Here is a 20,727-nt window from a genome sequence, read left to right as displayed (position 1 = left end):
AAAAATATTAAGTGTTGCCACTTTGGCAGTTTGCGTTTAGCAAAATCACATGTATGCATCAATCAGACATACAAAACAGATAAACTAGAACTAATATCAATCAAAAACCACATAATACGAGTAGTGATAAGATCTTAGGACACTTGGAAAACATGATAGACATAAATCATGTGAGAGTGGAAGAGAAACTCTCACATGTCTTAAAATACTTATAATGTTCTGATTTTTTTAACACCATAACAAATATATCTAAGAATGAGTTTGCTGAATGTTCTGGACTCTAATCCATTGAAGGGTCCACCTTAACTGCTTCACCTGTTCTTTTGTTTTAGAATCCATTATTATTTTTTAATTATCATAAAAAAACAACCCAACCTTTTCCAATTAGGTGGGTTGACTACATAGATAAAAAGATCCTATAATGCTCTATGGCAAAATTATGTTTATAATAAAACCATTGGCCTCATTCCCTAAAAAAAAAAAACCGTTGACCTCAAAATCCTTGTTAATGATTTCTCTTACAATTTTTGTTGGGTCTCTTTCTACTTTTGATGTATCCTCTGTTTGATTTACTCTCCTTATTGCAGTTTCTAAAAAATTTCTCCACTCATACAAATCACTTAAGATGAGTTTCAACCATCTTTGTGACCATAGGTGTTATCACATCTTTCTTTCTAATGTATTGATTTGTAACTTTCATCTTTTCCAGTTCGTTCACTCATCCATGATCCAACATAGCAGTTGAATAAAATTTACAATGCAACAATTGAATAAGCTTTTTATCTAATGGATTTATTATCTGATACGTGCATTCTTTTCTAAACCCTAAAACTTTAACAATTACAAAGAAATTTTCCTTTTTGCAACCTGTAACTATACAGAAGCAAAAACATCAGAATGAATAAAATACGGTCCATAGTATTTAAATTATTATAACCTGGCACACTATTGCTTCATATATATAAGTATCCAAATTTGGGCAACAGCTAACAAGAGGAAGCGTTGCTACTCATATATATAACCTGGCACACTATCTTTCAATGAAATTATTTCTATGGGAAGCGTTGCTACTCAACCAAAGCCTCATAGGCTAAGACATCCTGCTCATATAGTTAGGTTCTATTAAGCCCAAATCCATGTGATTTTAAGACTAAGAGAATCACATGAAAAATAATCACGGGCACTCTTTTTTCCAGTCACCTAAGATACATTACTTAATATGATTTTGAGTTTTGGCATCATGTTATAATATTTGAGCTCAGCTTCCCACTGCCACTCCCTAATAAGTAAAATAAAATTCACTCACTATCACTCTATCAGAAGAGAAACAATAGCTGATGGGGTTTATTAACCTTGTTAATCCAGAAGAGGGTGATGTAATTGAATCAGGAACAGTGTGTGAATGGAAGAGCAAAATTAATGTAGTTTTGGTTGAGTTGTGCCATAACAGGAGAGGCTGTGGTAACTGGTAAGTGTCTGGAAATAAAACGTAAACCCAACAATGTGGAAAATATACTTCAAAATCACAAACTCCCCATAAAATTCCAGCTTGCTTACCACTTTTTTTAACACTACAAAACAACACTAAGTTTCTGTAAAAGGCTCCCTTGTTCCAACTCAACCCTTGCACTTTTCTTTGGTACCGTGTGGCTGAAACATCAACACTTCAGTAACCTTTGAAACTGAAGCCAATCCAACGTCCTTGCCACACTCTTTTCTGGGGTCTTTATCTGTTGAGAGCCTTATTGATACCCATGTGAGACATAATAAGACAAAAATCCAAATGCAGTCAGGCATCCAAGGAAAAATGAATTTCAACAAATCTCATCCTTAAGAATTTCGCATGACATAGATACCATGAAAACTTGAAGACTCACCCTTGTTAATAATTAAGTTAATGCAGCATGGACATACCACTTATTTTGAATGGTGAGGCAAACAATTGTGAAAATTAATGTCCTTGGAATTTCCTTCAATATGGTTTTCTAGCATGAAGCATCATATCTTTTCCAAAACTTTCAAGCTTTTGAGCATTACCAGTAATCTCCACAGGAACACGAACCATTGGAGAAATGATGAAACCTGCTGATATCTCTGACTATGATGTTTCTCTCTGTAACCTTAGAAATAAATTTTAATGCAGAATGACAATCAGAGCAAACTCTTAAATTTTTTTTGACAATGATCGGCATACCAGTTGGGCAGGTTAGTAATGAAAATGCCACGGCAATCCTCTCGCTGTGATAATGAAGAAGCTTCTCCTTCAAATTGTCATCCATGTCAATCAGAACTGATTCTGTTTGAGGAACATAACCGATTCGCTTTATCTGATCAAGAAGATTATCAAGCTTTTCATAAATTTCTTTCTTTTGAGGATGAGACCAGTCTTCAACCCCAAACACATGGGTTTTATTTCTAATATCAACCCAACTATAACCTGGCAACTTATTCATGTTGCCATCTTTTATCATCTTTCTCAAACTTTGTACATCTTCCCATTGTTTTTCTTTTGCGTAAATATTTGAAAGCAAAACATGAGCCCCACTATTTTCAGGTTCAAGCTTCATCAATTTGTCTGCTGCAAATTTGGCCCTTTCCATGTCCCCATGAATTTTACAAGCACCAAGGAAAGAACACCAGCCAAAAACATTTGGTTCAAAAGGCATGTTGTTTATAAAGTCTTCTGCTTCTTTAAGCTTTCCAGCTCTACCTAGCAAATCAATAACACAACTGTAATGCTCTTCTTTAGGGACTACCCCATAAATCTTCTCCATGGAACTAAAGTAGTTTAACCCGTCCTCAACCATTCCTGCATGACTACATCCTTTTAAAAGGTTAACAAATGTTACTGCATTTGGTTTCAGTCCCCTGTGGATCATCCCATTAAAAGTTTCAATGGCATTTCTTCCTAAACCATGCTGAGAAAAAACTCCCACTAGTGTATTCCATGCTATTTCATCAGGATTTTCAATCTCATCAAACAATTGGATTGAGTGGTCAAACAACCCACACTTTCCATACATATCAACTAGTGTTGAAGAAACAAAAGGGTCTCTTTTAAAGTTGAATTTGACAACTTGACCATGGAGCTGGCTCCCATGTTCTAGCTTTGCTTGGTTAGCACAAGCCTTGATCAAGCTAGTGAATGTAAATTCATTAGGTTCAATTCCCCTCCTCCGCAAGTCAACAAAAGTGCTTAAAGCCTTCTCAATTTGATCCATCTCAACATAACCATCAATAATAGCAGTCAAAGACACTATACTTATACAATCAGAATGGATTTGGAAGACATTTGAAGCACTTACCATATCTCCAGACTTTGAATACATATCTGTCAAGGCATTTCCTATGAAAGTCTCATATTCGAATCCAAGCTTCAAAATGGTTGCATGAAGGGACTTCCCAAAACTAGAAGCTTTAAGTGCACTGCAAGCACTCAAAGTACTACAAAGCACATGCTGATCAATAAAAACATCATCAGTGACCATTTTCATATAAGCCGTTAAAGCTTTCTTAAAATCTCCATTTTTCACAAAGCCATCAATCATTGACGTCCACAACACTGCATCCTTACAAGGCATTTCCTCAAAAGCTTTACATGCATCAGACAACTCCCCGCACTTTGAATACATATCAGTCAAATTACTACCCACAAACAGTTCACAGCCAAACCCACATTTGACAACAAGGCAATGCACCTGCGTACCAAACTGAATTGCCCCAAGTGAGGTACAAGCTTGAAGCACACTTGAAAGTGCAAATTGTGTGGCTATTTCTCCTTCAATCCTCATTTGACAAAATGAACTCAAAGCCTCTTGAAACCTCGAATTATGAGCAAACCCAGTAATAATGGATGTCCAAGAAACCATGTTTCTCTGTGACATTTTGTCAAACAGTTTGATGGTGTAATCAAGCTCTCCACATTTGGAATACAAATTGAGGAAGTGATTGCTCAGAAAGGTGTTTGGCAAACACCCTCCTCGAATCAGCATAGCATGCAACTGCTTTCCTTTGTTTAACTCTTTGGTTCGTGCATAGGTTTGGATAAGGTGAGCCACTGTTTTGGTGTCACTTAGTTTGTGGCCAGATCCAAAAAGATTCTGAAAGTTAAAATGCCAAATCAGAGAAAAATTATGTGAACACAGAAAAGAAAAATTGAATAAATGAAGTGCAAATAGATATACATACATACATACTAAAGTTGTAAGCTAATCCCCCAGAAAAAGAGTTATTATGAGAATCAAACTCTAGAACTAAAAAATTAAGCACTTTTGCATTTCTCTGTCATGATTTTATACCTTTCCATTTGTAATAATTAAGAGGGCCTATAGTTTCAGGTGCTAAGTTTTAACAGGGACGATGTCATGTAAAATTATTTTGATTAGGATATGTATAATAATAAAAATTTATTGCTATCAAATGATGTCAATTACCCTTGAACACATTCGGCTGGTTTCATGCATTTTGTCACATGTTGGGTGAGCGTGTGGAACGTTTTGAACACTTAAAGAACATCACTGTTCATTTGTGTGCCTTCTATTGAAATTCTGATTTCGCGCAACTTTATATTTATGATCTAATATGTTATTTTTTTTCCTTTTTCCTTTTCTTTTTTGTTTTCCAACATATCTTCTCCGTGAGGAATAGTTTTGTTTGAGACATAATGAGTACTAAATATGAACACCTTTTTCAATGACAATTCAAACCTTAATTAATTATGTTGTGAGAGATTAGTCCCTTCCACTATGATCTAGATGTGAAAATGTTTGTCTTTAACATAAATGCAAAAAGATTTAAACCAAATGGTTTGAATCCTTCGAAGTTCCATGAAGATGGGCTCTTGGATTCGTTTGATCATGAATCTTTTGAGGTGTGCGAATCATGTTTGTTGAAAAAGATGACAAATACTCCCTCAGTCCCTTTAATTGTAAAATCTTTTTCAAAAATTTGTTTGTGTTTTTATAAGACCATGTCTAATTTATAGATGCATTAATTATTTTTTCCCTACATATCTTACTCAATTATTTTCGCTCCAAATATTAATGAGAAACAAGTAAGTGAATAAAGAGAGAATAAAAAGGTAATTTTTGAATGATAATATAAATAATCGACAAATTTAATGCAATGACTACTTTTCTTAAGGGATACGAATTAGTTAAAAGACTTTTATAATTAGGAATGGAGGGAGTATCCCATTCACCGGTCAAGGTGAGATGACTAGTGATATTTTGGAACTAATATATAGTAATGTATGTGGACCCCTGAATTGGCCTGCTAGAGGCGGTTTTCCTTTGTCACATTTTACTGATGCCTTTAATGTTGAATTCATATTTCTTGTTTTAATTATGACAAACCATTAACTATGTGAATTGTAAGGATGATGGAATGTGTGTGATGAGTAATAAATCTGCTAAGTGTTTCAGTGATACATGTGCATCAAAAGCATAGATGAGCAAACATTTTGATGAGTTCAAAATAAGCTCAGAAAGGGTGTCTTAGACAAGTTGTCAAGAGTAAAGCCTCTGAAGAATTGAATGAAGTCCATCTACATGATGAAAATTGGTGCTTCCCTTTGAGTACTAAACCTTAACCTAGTGCAAAGATAACAACAAGGCCTTACTAAGAAGAGATATCAAAGGCTATGAGAGTTGACCACATTAGAATGAAGTTGTGTCAAAGTCAAAATCATAATGATGAAGGAAATGACTTTGAGAATGTAAACTCAAGTTGAAGGGAGCTTTGTGAAGACTATTGAAGCTACCTAGAGAGAGAAAACTCAAGTTGCATCTTTGTGTGAGAAATCTGCCTTTGCTGCTTCAACACCTCTTAGTGAGAGAGAGACCCACTTCTGCATTTTTGTTTTAAGTTGTAATCTATACTAAATAGAAGTGATATTTGCTTATTTCCTTAGAGAAAATCCCATGTATAAAAGAGATTTTGTCTCTGTGCAATGATACACATAACTTTGTTGTAAAAGTCCCGCAAGTGGTTGGCAAGGTGAAAATCTAGTGTGTTGCTAGTCTAGTTATTGGCAGGTTGTAAAAATCCAGTGTAAAAGTTCTAATACAAAAATATTTTGTGCATTTTCTTTTCCCTTTCTCCTTTTTACTGTGTTGTTTTTGCATCCACATCAAATAATTGGGTTTTGAACAATAAAGTGTTTTCATCTAAACCTTTTCAATTAAACAAGCATATTGAAACTTGGTTCTGAGCTACTAAAAATATATTTTCCAAAATCTATTGTATTTACAGTTTAAGCTTATAATAGTTCTTCAATCTAAACTAATATTTTCTGAACTAACTCAAAATCACCAAATTTTACAAAAAAGGATTCTAAGTTTGTGAAAATACAATTCAACCCCCTTCTTGTGTTATCTTTGTCACTTCATTCTATAGATATGACTTTGTGTATCTCATGAAACACAAGCAAGAAATCTTTGAAAAGTTCACTGAGTTCAAAAAAATAGGTAGAGAACCAACTAGGCAAGATTAAGGCCATATGATTAGATCATGGTGGTGAATACTTAAGCCATGAGTTTGATAACTATACGAGGGAATGTGGGATTTTATCTCAACTCATTCCACCCAGAACAATGTAATGGAAAAATGTGTTTGAGAGGAGTTATCAAACCTCGTTAGACATGATACAATCTATGATGAGTCATTCAAACCTCACTCTTTCTGGGGACATGCTTTACTTACATTGCTTTCACACTTAATCGTGTTTTGTCTAAGGTGGTTGAAAAGACACCATGTGAGATATAGATGGGCTGAAGGCCTAGTACATCTTTTATAAGTACATGAGGTTGTCATGTTTCTGTGAAACATATGATTTAAAACAAACTAAAACCCAAATCAGACTAATGTGTCTTTGTGGGATACCTTAAGGAAACTAAATGATATTATTTCTTCAACACCTTCAAGGACAAAGTGTTTGTTGCTAGGACTGAAGTATTCCTTGAGGAGGAATACATCTCCAATAGAGCTAGTGGTATCAATCCAGATCTTAGAGAAATCCAAGTGACGTATTGATCCACTTGTAATGGAATAAGAATCGACACCACAAATCATTGTGGACCAGTTTTCAATTCAAGTAGCACAAGAGCTACATAGATCGAATAAGTCTTGTCACTAACTTGAGAGTTATTGACTTATGCTCATCCTAGAAGGTGATGTGCTGCTCACGGATCAAGATGAGCCTGTGACATACCAAGAGGCCATTATTGGGCCCAAATATGAGAAATGGCATAAGGCCATAGGATCTGAGATGGAGTCCATGTACACTAACCAGGTTTGGACCTTGGTTGATCCACCTAAAGGGGTAATAAGGTGTAAATGGGTCTTCAAGAATAAGATTGACATGGATGGTAAGGTGAGTACCTTTAAGGCGTGGCTAGTGATAGAAGGTTTCAAGAAAGTTCATGGTATAAACTATGACAAGACTAAGGGTGTTCATGGGTATGGGTCAATTCGTGACCCAACCCGAGACAATTAAGACTCGATCATATATGATTGGGTAATAGACTAACAGGTTCTATTTTTTAACGCGACTCAAGTCGATCCAACTCATATCATATAATTAGATTTATTATTATATATAAATTAATTATTAAATGCAAAACACATTAATTAGTTTTTAGCTTACTTTGTTTATTAAATTAAACCATTCATGATTTTTTTAAGTTGTCTTTTTATCCCTATCTTGATTTTGTTTATGTTTTTTCATGCTAATACAATACTTTCTTTTTATATAAAATAAAATATCATATTAGTATTGAAATCATTAATTCTATTAGTAAAATATTGTCACAATTTGATCTCTTTTGAGTGCATTTAGTCATTATGTACTTACAAAGTCACAATGTAACTCATAAAAACCAAGTCAATAGAGTGAAATTTATTATCTACTCATAAATTTTAACACCCCCCCCCCCACCCCAAGGGAATATGCTATAGAAAATTTAAAGATGCCCACCAAAAGTTGGATACAAACTTCCTTCATTTATATGTTATTGAAATAGTCGAAACTTGGATACACTATAAAACTTAAAAAACTAAAATCGAAATAACATAACAAACACACAAAGAAAAACATAAAAGGATATATGATATAACATAATGACATTTCTACCTAAATTATAGCATAACTATTGTCCAACCATGAAAACATCTCAACACCTTCTTATTCTTCAGACTTATGGATTTCTTTAGCCCTTTTGCAGCTTACTTAGTAGCAGTGACCTTTTTAATGTAGGCATGGAGCATGGAGCCTTCATAAGGGGTTTGGTTGTTCTTGTTATGCTTCTTGAAATTCTGGCGCCGCTTGGTGCCATTCCAACGATTCTTGATGGTGTTCTCAGTCCTACCAGGCAACCTCTCTCCAATCTTGGTCCACTTGTTCCCATATATCTTATGGGCTTCGATTAAGATTTGGTCTTCCTCCACGCTCCATGGGCCCTTCTATAGAATTAGTTAATAGACACAAAATGTGTGGTTATATACTTGAAATTTCATAAAGGATAATTCACATAAGTATGAGAGATGTGATCATTTTGGCTTTTCTTGAATGCAAGGGTTAGGTGATGAAATGTATAATGAAATTATGTTACATATGAATAAAAGCTATATTGAAACAAAAGCACCAATTAGTGTGTTTTAGAGATCATCATAAATTTTTCTCTAAAAAAGGATCCCGTCATAAATTGACTAGGAAATTCACATATTTTGACTTAAAGGTCATCTAGAAAACAAAACATTAGATGCAAATTTTGAAAACCAAGTGAAAGATTAAGAGGACGTGTTAGAAAAAGAATGAAATATTTAAACAATTTTTTATATAAAAATATCATAAAAAATCATAAAAACTATTTTTATAAAATAATTTTACGCTAGTACTTAATTTTTTTTTACTAAAGTATAGGAGTAAATATCAAGCTAGAAGTCACAAATAAATTAAATTAAAATCTTATATAAAAAATAATATTTAATTATATCAAATAGTAAAGGTATTTAGAAGAAAAAATGACCAATAAAATTTCTCAACGAAAATTAGTCATTGACAAAGTTGATAGATACTTTACACAAATAACATGAAAATCCAAAAATTAATTAAAAATATTAAATATAAATGGACAAAAATTGACTTATTTAAATTCATGTATTTCAATCAACGTGTAATAATAAGAATAAAATATTGTTAAGATGTTACATGTTACAAAAACAATCAAATGTAAAAAAAATATTAAATGTCTATCATAAATATTCTAAAAAGATTATGGCTAAAACATATATTGATTAAATAGAATTAATTAATTGCATGTTTATACATCTTATTTCGCACAAAATATATTTAAGTTTAAATAAATTGCAATTGTATATAGTAAAAGTAGCTTAATATCATTTTTCAATCATATAAAATAATTCCAAAACTTGTCTTTAATATTATAGTTAATTAATTTTTTATTTAGAATATATGTTGCTTTGAATAAAAAATACGTTAAAAATTTAACTAACTCTATAACATTTTACTCACATTTGTGAGAAAAAGAGACAAATATTAAATAACAATATTTTTGTTTGATATTTTTTTTCAAAAACAGACTAAAATATCAGCTTCGAAAAATTTGTCAAAAATGAATTGGAATGTTATGAAAGTGTTCCTAAATGATTTTTTAATGATTTTTCTTAAAAATATATTTTTAGTCATAAATTGAAAAAATGAAAATTTAATTGAGTGTATTTTTTATTAATTTTTGAGACGAATTACTATTAAGTAATTGCATGTTTATCTTTAGTTTACTACACAAATATATGAGCTAATTGTTTATAAAAGTTTAAACTTTAATATCATATATGATTGACCCAAAAAAAATGTAAGTATGTTTATGTGATAAATAGAAAAGAGAAAACCTTAATGTTTGGTTGAAGATGGTTGTACCATCTTTCTCTGCACTGTTTACCAATCCTACCATGCAATAACTTTGCAATTTGCGACCATTTCTTCGGCCCAAATTGATTTACGAGTTCCAAAAGTGCACTGCAAACCCATAAATTCAATTTAATTAAAAAATTATGAGTTTTTCAGAACTAATAAATATTGCAATGAAGTGAATAAAGGAAAAACTTTTCAATGAATTAAAATCAAACAAATCATATAAAATTTAATCACACAACTAAATTTATTTTTCTTTTTATTATTATTAAGAAACATAAAAAAATAAAATAAAATTAGAGATAAAAAATCACACACATCCACCACACCGACACCCGCACACACCCACACGCACACACACACACACAATTCTCATTATTAATTATGGTCACTATTTTATTGATTTTTCATAATAAAAAAGAGAAAAATCAAAGAAATTTAGAAAATAGAGAATAGGAAATTTTGTGCATAATTAGGTGTATCATATATGCATATACCTGTCTTCTTCTGAAGTCCACTGCCCTTTGATTATTTTATCATTAGCAATGTTGGAATCATTTGTCATCTTTACCTTCCAATCAATGTCCTGGTGATATTCACTTATCCCCCATTCGTACACATTAGAGAGAGAAAAAGGCAATGGTGACTTGGAAGAAGAAGCTTCATATGGATGCATCATGGCGTTCTGTGAAAAATCCAATATGTGTTTGCCTTTGTGATGACCATATAAAGCCTCCATTTTGTTGTTATTTGGGTCTAACGTTACATGGTGGTGATGGTGAATGTTAACAAAGCCACCTAGGGAAGACCCATCACCCAAAGAAGGGGTTGGTATCCCATACATTGGGGTGGTGATCGAGTTGGAGGGACCATTCATAATAAAGGAAGGGTTATGGGATACTAACCCCTCCATTTTGTTGTTGTTTGGTGCTAAAGTTACAGGGTGGTGATGGTGAACGTTAACAAAGCCACTCAAGGAAGACCCATCACCCAAAGCAGGGGTTGGTATCCCATACATTGGGGTGGTGATGGGGTTGAAAGGGCCATTCATTGCAAAGGGAGGGTTGTGAGTAGGCCCATTCATGATGGGATCTTGAAAATGGTGAAAAGTGTTGTTAGGATGAAACATGGCGGGTAGTGGTGGTGACAGTGGAACATGAATAGAGTTTTGGGATGGAAACATTGCTTGAGTTTGTGGCATCAAGCAGGAATTTCTAGGGAAAAGGCTTGAAAGGTATTGTGGCCTTTGAAAGCTTGAACCAAAATCCATGCTGAAAAGCTTACAACAATTGTGTGAGATATGAATAAAAGAGAGAGCGAAAGAGTGAAATTGTTGTAAGTGATGTGGGGAAGAGGGGGTTCTTATTGTTATAAGCTATAGTGGACCAAGAAAATGACAAACAGAGTGAGAGCAAATGTCAAAAATAGCCCTTGAATTATAAGTTTTCTATGATTTGGATTCATAGTTAGTGTGACTCTTGAGATTCTACTTTTTGCTACAGTAAGAAAGTGAAGTTTTATTTTCTATTTCTTTTATTTTTTTTCTATGAGTAATGAATGATTCATAAACTCATTCATATGAAATGCATTATTACATAATAGGATAACCCTTATTCCAATTACTTTTTAGTAAGAAAGCGAGCTTTCTTTTCCATTTCTTTTTAATTTTTTTTAAAGAGTAATAAATGATTCATAAACTCATTTATATTATATGCGTTATTACATGCTAGGATAACCCTTATCCAAATTACTTTTTAGTAAGAAAGCAGAGTTTTGTTTTTCATTTTTTTTAACAAGTAATGAATGATTCATAAACTTATTTATATTAAATGAATTATTACATGGTAGGATACCCCTTATTCCCATTAATTTTCATGTGACACATAATTGAGTTTTTTTTTTAAATTTCATAAATTGAAAATTTTAGTTATAAGTTGTGTAAAAATTGGTTTAAGATCATATAAACACAATGCTCTAGGATTATGTAATTTAGTAAATCACATATTATGTTTACATTTTTTCTTCTTTGTGTCTCTTTCTCAATATATAAAATAAAATTGAATGTCTACAAATCATATTTTTGCTAGTACATTGTCTTTTCTATAGTAAATGATTTTTTTTTAAAAAGAAAGGAGTTATGGTAAGCTTATTACAAAGTCTTGTATTTTAAGGATGATTTTTGGACAATTGGATCTAATTAGGACAATTCATAATTGGAATGGCTCTAAAATTTTAAAATTTTCAGGGAATAGATAGAAAAAATGGTCTGGTTTTGGTACTAAAGAACTGTAATTGTAGTTTGATAAGTAAAAGTTATTAAAGTGGGTATATATATATATATATATATATATATATATATATATATATATATATATATATATATATATATATATATAGTTAAAAATAGAATTTTCTTATAATTGGATAAATTTTATATGAATTTTATTAAATCTAAAAGAATGAAAATTAATGAATAGCAATGATAGTCCTACATGATTTGATAAGATCAACATAGATATTATTTAATAATAAAAATGTGTGAAAAAAATGCATTATGGAGTACTAGTAATATGAGTATAGCATTAAAAATATTTCATATACTTTTATCATTATTTATCTAATAAATATCAATCCACCTATATAAGGACAAGAAGGAAAGACAATGTAGTTTTATTTTCTATTTAACTGATTTTAATTGAAAGACTATGTTCATTAACTTTGTTATGAGAAACAAAAAATTACATTATATTATTTTTTCTTATTGTTGTGTAATAGAAGTTATTGTTTAATTTTCACTCAATATTCTTATAGGAGTATTTGAGGATTTTATTTTTCTTCAAAATATTAAGTTTCATATATTTTTTATGATTGTAATTATTAATCATTGAACAAGTAAATTTATAAATGAGCTAATATAGAGTAATTTTAATCAAGAATTTTGAGTTTGAATCTTTATACGTGCAAGAAAGAGTTTTGTTAATAGTGATTTTATATGACTTGAATCAAATTAAATAGATGTGCAATATAATGTGTACTTTTCTCTTTTTTAATATTTTAAATTGAGAAAAAAAACTTTTTATGGAAAGTTAGGAGACCTTTTAAGAAAAAAAAAACAAAAATGTATATGGTGAGATACAAAGTTTCATCATGACTTTAGTAACAGTGTAACTAACCAGGGTAAAAAAAAGTGCAACTAACCATGTATATGCCAACAAAAAAACTTGAGGGCATCATAATTAATTTTGAGTCAAGCATGTAACAATATCATTTGTCTCTTTTAGCATCATGTTTGAAAATTAAAAATAAAGAAATAATTAGGAAAAACAGTAACTGTCCCTTGAAAAATTCAATAATCCTTGACTTATTTAATGTCTCTCTTTTAATTTAATTAAAGTATTTATGGTGAAAGTATTTTTTATGAGTATTTATTGTGAAGTCTTTAAATATTAAAATTAATTAATGAATTAAATGCTAGAGTTTTAAATGTGAAGATACATTTAATATAATAATAAATAATACATGCACAAATTTTTACAATGTCATTCAATCACACATAATTATATATGATAAATTTGTTGACTTTTATAATAATTACCTTATTAGTTATATTAATTTTTTTTATTATTTGATGATAAATTTTTTTACACCCACAATACATATTTACTAAGCTTTTAATATAATATATTATACACATAAATGGTTAACCGTCACACTTATGTTAGTTTATCAAACTTTACATTTTATTTAAGAATTTAATTTCAACAAAGAAAGAAAATAATGATTTTTTATTTCATAATAAAGAAAATATAACTTTATAATTGTATTTATCTTATTGTTGATTATTGCTAGAGTTGTTTAGAATAAAAAAGTTTTAGTATGTATATGGGCTTGGTGCAAATGCTTCTATATGCTTAACCTAATATTATAAATGTGAGGGTAGCTACATAATGAAAATGACCCAACCCATATTTTTGGGCTTTTTTCGTGTGCAACCTTGGACATCAATTTTTGCAGCAAATGACTTGCATTTTTGGGATAGAGTATCACATTTTTGAGGTGTAAGTAAAGGCCAGTTGGTTTCGTGTCTATTCATGATGTTTTGGGGGTGTTTCGAGGTGTTATAGTGTGAGCAAGTGATGTAGCTCCATGTGGAGCTTGTAGGCCTTGGATCTTCTTCATCAGTGAAGTCCTTTACTTCTTGAAGATCAATGGCAATGGAATGGAGAAGGGGGAAAGATGATTGGAGATGCCACTTCAAGGAGAAGATGAGTCAAGAACAAGCTCACCACCATAGGAAGCCATGGAAGAGCTTGAAGGTAGGAGAAGATGAGTGGAGGGAGAAGGAGAGAAAGAGCATGAAATTTTATGCCTCAAATGAGCTCTGAACTTTAAAGTATAATTCTCAAATGATCAAAGTTGAAAAAATACACACATAAGGCCTCTATTTGTAGCCTAAGTGTTACACAAAATTGGACGGAAATTTGAATTTCTATTCAAATTTCACTTGAATTTAAATTTGAATTGGTGGAACCAAATTTGGAGTCAAAATTTCACTAATTATGATTAGTGAATTTTGGTTATGGTTCAGCCCATTAATCCAAGATCAAGTCCAAGATTCTCCACTAAGTGTGCTTAGGTGTCATGAGGCATGTAAAGCATGAAGAATATGCACAAAGTGTGACTATATGATGTGACAATGGGGTGTAGCAAGCAAATGCTCACCTCCCCCTTAAGATGATCCAAAATTTAATTGGATTGGGCTTCTTCCAATTCAATTAAATTTATCTCCCAACACACACACATCAAATAATGCACTTAATGCACATGAAATTACAAAAATACTCCTAATACAAAAACTAGTCTAGGTGTCCTAAAATACAAAGGCTGAAAAATCCTACATTACTAGGGTACCCTCCTTACGCTATGGAGCCCTAAATACAAGATCCAAAAATAATGAAACATTAATCTAATATGTACAAAGATAAGGGGGCTCATACTGAACCCATGAGCCCAAAATCTACCCTAAGGCTCATGAGAACCCTAGGGCCTTCTCCTGCATCTCTAGCCCAATCTTCTTGGAGTCTTCTATCCAATGCCTTTGGGGGGTAGGATTGCATCAAAATGGGTCAAAAGTAGTGATGTGGATACGAAGGATAAATGGATCTTAGCCTTGCTCGTCAATTTTGTTGATCGATGGACTTAGAGTCTGTCATTACCCGTTGTAAAACATTAAACAATGAAGGAATTATGAGATGTTTTTTTTTTAAAGTCATATATGGAAAATTTGATAATTTGAATCAGACTTAGGCTTTTTAGCAAGAAATTTTTTGTCCTAAACAAAATAAGCAAAAATTGATGGATTAATTAGAGTTCAAGAAGTACACTGAAGAATTGACTTCTCTCCTTGCTTGCAAATCTATAGAGGAGATGGTGATCCAATAGAAGAAGCTTATAGCTCTAAGCTGACTTTCTAGTCATGATTCAAAGTTTAAGGTGGTTCACTCTTAGATATTATCTAGTCAACATATGGATAGTCTTACTAATGTTTTCTTTTGTGTTATGCGGTCCTCTTTTCAAGGCTCCCGTTGCACTTTAGAGGGTGATTCCCTTGATAGCTCTACACTAACAATTCAATCAGTAGGTAGTGGTGGTTGAAGTCAGGAGGTCATGGAAATGATTGAGGTTGAGGTTGTGATGGACAAGTAACATGTTATGGTTGTGGGGAAGTGGGTCACTATAGAAATCAATTTCCTTTTTCCTCACAAAATCAACAGTACTCACGGTCATAGACTCATGCAGTATCGTAGCCTGAAATTTCCATTGAATCAAAGGAAAGGTGTACAATGGTTATGAATGATGACAAGTTTCATAGATATACCTAGTTTTAGATTTCTCAACAATCATCTTCACGTTACACTTATCGATGGGTCTAGTGTTCATGTTAAGGGGAGTGAGTGTACTACCCCAGTTCCTACTTTACCATTGTCTTATATTTTGTGCTTGCCCGAATTCCCATGTAACTTAAATTGATACTCCAATGATCATGAATGTATCAAATTAAGACAGGATAAAATGAAGTGTAGGGATGACTAACTTAAATATAAACTAATCTATTGGAGGTTACCCAAAAAGTTTAATCATGCAGTTTGGTATAAAACATTCACTACCTAATCCACTAAATACATGTGGATGATCATCATTGTATATTCAATTAAATTAAGATTGATAATAAAAATAAAGTAGAAAATTAATTAACATAAAATATTAAGGAATTTGATTAAGAACAAAGGAAAAAGTACAATTGGATAGTTATATCATAACCCCTGGACTAGGGGAGACTAGCTGCTCATGATAAAAGCAAGACTAGAAAGCCTAGAAAAAATGAGCATAGACATACCTATAGGGAATGGACGAAGATCATGATCTGTCTTCAGGTGTTGCCCACGCCTTAGAAACGCTAAAAAACCTTTCGAAGCTCTCAAAAACATAAATTAAATACTATATTTCCCATTTTTTTCGTAGTACAAACTCCAACTTCTTATTTATAAACTCCTAAAGATAATTACTTTAATTAGATACACTATATATAGATATTTTGATATGATTTCTAAAGATGATTACTTTAATTAGCCATACTATAAATAGATATTCTAATATGATCTCTAAAGATAATTACTTTAATTAAGTGCACTATCGATAAATATTCTGATTAGATCCCTAAAGATAATTACTTTAATTAGACGCTTAAAGATAGTTTCCTTAATTAAGTTCACTATGGTCATGGTGATATCCACCATGGCCATTATCAGAATCCTGACACTGAAGCTTGAGATGTTGTGAAATGACGAGGCCCCTCATGATTGACCACGACCCTTGTGATTGACGAGGGACCTTGTGGTTGACCATAACCGTTGTTGGATGTTATGACATTTTGGGACGTTGCAAACTGATTGCAGCCTTCATGATGTTGACAATGGCTGCTTAGGTACTATTTTTGTTTTTAGGTTGATTGCATGCATGTTTATATATGTATTACCCTAATGCAATGCATGAATTTTGTAGGATGGCTAGGGACCATTTGTTTGAAGTCAAACACATCATATAATTTGGAGACAAATTTACAATGAACTTGCAAACTGAAGAATGCTCATGTAAGAGTTTTGTAGGATGGTTAGGGACCATTTGTTTGGAGTCAAATACATCACCCGATTTGGAGACAAATTTACATTGAACTTGCAAACTCAAGAATGCTCATGCAGGAAATGGATGCTTATCGGCTTACCATGTGTGAATGCTATATGTTTCATGAATATGAGGAACCTAAACCCTAGGGATTACATCCCAAAATTTTACAGGAAAAAGGCCTATGAAGCATGCTACCAATACATTATCCACCTGACTAATGGAGATAAGGTTTTGGACATTACTCAATTCACTAATATGCAACCACCTCCACCCAAGAACGTGTCTGGTCGGCCTAAAAAATCAAGAAGGGAGGAAGTTGGAGAAATATCTAGCAATAATGCAAACATGATGAACAAAAAACTGACTGAAAGGGTGTTGTAGGAGGTCTAGACAAATTCGCCACAATAGAACTACTTTCCCATTAGGCCCCTTACCAGCTAAAGAAACCCAATCATTGAAAATGAACAAACCCAAACCACTATTGCACACATAGAAACCTAACCTCAACCATCCACTAACACCCACTCAGATGGACCCACACAAACCCAACCACTTTTACCAACCTAAACCCAAACCCATCAACCCACCTTAACTGAAGTTTAGCAAGGTAGACCCTTTAGGCCAAAGCTGCAAGCATGGAGGAAAGCTTAACCATCCTAAAATGAAAATTTGGATTAAGGATGTTTTTGTTGAATATAATTAGATACCTTTGAATATATTTATTTTTTGGATGACTGGTATTGGTAGAAATGTTTGGACAAATGTGTTAGAACAAAGCATGAAGAGTATGAAGCCTTAGTTTAGTTTTGGTTTGATATTTTTACAATGACTAACACATTTTGATATGTGAGGCATTTGTATTGATTGTTTTTAGTATAGGCATGTGTGTGTTTTAGTTTTTTTTTTTTTGTTTTATCTTTTTCATGCCTTGAGTTTGATCAGTTATGAAGTAAATGAAGATTTTTTTTTCTCTAAGTTTCTTAAGAACTCACATCTACTTGAAATTTGGCTAGCAACATCAAATTAATCAATTGTCTCACTTGGTAATCAATTGCCCAAGCTAGTTTTAGAAGAAGGAAGGTTTTTCAATTTAGGATAATTGACTACCTCATTTGATAATTGATTATCCAGCTCCTGAAAACTAGAGAAGCTCTTTGTCTGAATCTATAATTGATTACCAAACATGACAATCGATTATCTAGTTAGCACAGAAGGAACTGATATTCTTATATTGAAATGAATTAATCGATTACCCTTTTTGATAATCGATTAACCAGTTTTTGGAATTAAAAAACAAAGGGGATTTTGACAAATTAATCGATTACCTATTTCTATAATCGATTATATCTATTTTAGTTGTCAAAATTTATAAATACCTCTATGTGTTTTCTTCTTAAGAGGATTCTTCATTCATTCAAAATTTGTGAAAAACATTTCAATAGAGTCTTAAAGAAGAATATCACTGCAATACGCCTGAAAATTGAAGTTGATCAAAGAATCACTCATTTTACAATCATGTATTGATCAAGTTGTGAAGAAATAATGAAGATCGAAGAGTTACACATTTCAGGTGTATTCGATCCTTATCTTTTAATCTTTTTAGAATGTTGTTCTTGGTTAAAGTTACTAGGGATGTTGAAGAATTGATAGGGTTTCAATTCTGGATCTTTTCTTGTAGGTTTCAAGAGAAAGATTTGTTTTCTATTAGAGAATTGTATGTGCATAATGTTTGTACTAGTATTCTCTATATAATGGTTGTTTTAAGAGGACTTAGAACAAATTGGATGTAGGTCCAGATTGGACTAAGCTAGTATAAACTTTTGTGTGATTCTATTATTATCTATAACTCTATGTTTTGTAATCATCTTGGGTGTGGAATCAATTTCAAATGATCATCATAAAAGTCTTTATTTTCTGAAGATCTTTTAAGAAAACTTTGATCAATTTAAAGGGTTTTTAATCGGTGTTAAGAACGATTTTGTAAAGATTTTCAAAGAGTCTATTCAACTCCCCTTCTAGATTCTTAGCCTGACCCAACAATTGGTATCATAGCTAGAATCTTGAAAGTTAATCAAGATTTTGTCAAAAGTTTCAAATTATGGTTAGGAATCAGTTGCCATTGGCTGAAGGTGCATCCATTAACAAACCATCATTGTTTTGTGGCACAAACTACCATTTTTGGAAGGTTCAAATGAAAATATTCATGGAGTATGTTAATAGAGGCATTTGGAGTGTAGTGGCTAATGGATTTATCATTCCAACCCATGTAGTTGATAACAAGACTGTAGAGAAACCTTACGAATCTTGGTCATAATAAGAGATTAAAAAAGGTAAATATGATTCCAAGGCAATGAACATTATACATATGATGAGATTTTTAGGGTGTCCGCGTGAACAATTGCCAAAGAGATGTGGGATTTAATCCTAGTCGCACATGAAGGAACACCAAAAGTAAGAAGAGCTTGAAAGAATTTGCTTATTCAAGAATATGAAACCTTTAGGATGAAGGAATGGGAAACTATAAGGAATGTGCATAAAAGATTTACACATATTGTAAACCATCTCAAGGGTCTTGGAAAGATTTTTGAAGAAGAAAAGATCAATGTCAAAGTGCTAAAATCCCTTAAAGAACATGGCAGCCAAAGGTCACAACAATTTTTGAATCAAAAGACCTTGCCACCATGTCACATTTTAAATTTTTTAGGAAGCTAAGGGAATATTAAATGGACTTGACAAGAATGGCTAAAGAAAAAGCTATAGATGAGAAAAGTAGAGGTTTATCATTGAAGACTAGCCTTCCATGAAGTGGCGAAATTAAGGATGGCAATGCAGAAGGGTCGAAAGCTGAAAATCTGAACTTGCTTGTGAGAAGGTTCAAAAAATTCCTTAAGAAAAAAAGAACTATGGAAACATAACCTTTCAGCCTAAGAAGAATATCAAGAAAGGAAGAAACCATCTTCTTTCAACGGATACACTTGCTTTGAGTGTGGAAATGGTCATATTAAGGTAGATTGCCCCATCTCCTAAAAGAAGCAACAAAGAGATACAAAGAATAAGGCTTCATTCAAAAAGAAGAAGAAGACATATATCGCTTGGGATGATGATGAATCAACAACTTATAGTGAAGAGGATGAAGCAAATTTGTTTTTGATGGCAAACAATAAAGCTGAAAGTGAGGTAACCATTTCTGATTCAGAAGATGATGATAATTATGTTCAGCTACTAGATGCTTTCAATGAAATGCATCAAGAAGAAAAAAAGTTGGCCATTGCAAATAATCTTCTAAAAGGTAAACTAAGGTGGCATGTGAATACACTAATGGGGATTCAAAAAGAGTTGTCGGAAGAAAAAGAAAAAAAATGATATTTTAGTAAAAGAAAAGAATAACTCTTCTTGTAATTGCACTAACACCACTAATATCACTTCTCCTTGTGAAGGATGTAAAGTTTTAGAAGTAAAGGTTGAATACTTAATAAAAAAAATATCCAAGTTCACTATGGGGAGAGATAATTTGGAAGCATTACTTGCACAACAAAAATATGCTATCGAAAAGGCTAGGGTTTAGGTTATACACACAACAAGAAGCATAAAGCTTACAAAAATTTCTTTAA

General features: G+C 32.2%; 1 protein-coding gene across 2 annotated transcripts; it reads right to left on the bottom strand.

Moving 5' to 3' along the window:
* Nucleotides 1-1,412: 1,412 nt before the first annotated feature.
* LOC100817319 (putative pentatricopeptide repeat-containing protein At5g52630) lies at nt 1,413-4,862 on the bottom strand. 2 transcript variants are annotated; one of them, XM_006576518.3, is made up of 2 exons: nt 4,434-4,862; nt 1,413-4,100 (listed from the first exon to the last, which is right to left on the bottom strand). In XM_006576518.3, the coding sequence occupies exons 1-2, from the start codon at nt 4,461-4,463 to the stop codon at nt 2,034-2,036; spliced, it is 2,097 nt and encodes a 698-aa protein (XP_006576581.1). In that variant the 5' UTR covers nt 4,464-4,862; the 3' UTR covers nt 1,413-2,033. The 2 variants fall into 2 exon arrangements, with proteins under 2 accessions (XP_006576581.1, XP_006576582.1); XM_006576519.3 differs by lacking the exon at nt 4,434-4,862 and adding an exon at nt 4,189-4,363.
* Nucleotides 4,863-20,727: the final 15,865 nt, after the last annotated feature.

Source organism: Glycine max, chromosome 3 (genome assembly GCF_000004515.6).
Source record: "Glycine max cultivar Williams 82 chromosome 3, Glycine_max_v4.0, whole genome shotgun sequence".
NCBI lineage: Eukaryota > Viridiplantae > Streptophyta > Magnoliopsida > Fabales > Fabaceae > Glycine > Glycine max.
This window is presented reverse-complemented; position numbering and strand designations above follow the sequence as displayed.

What these genes read in the sequence shown, in the direction of transcription:
- LOC100817319 (XM_006576518.3), bottom strand. Translation starts at nt 4,463, where the DNA reads ATGCATGAAACCAGCCGAATGTGTTCAAGG. An exon ending in CCAGCCGAATGTGTTCAAGG is followed by an intron (nt 4,101 to 4,433) that starts GTAATTGACATC and finishes TTTAACTTTCAG; the next exon opens with AATCTTTTTGGATCTGGCCA.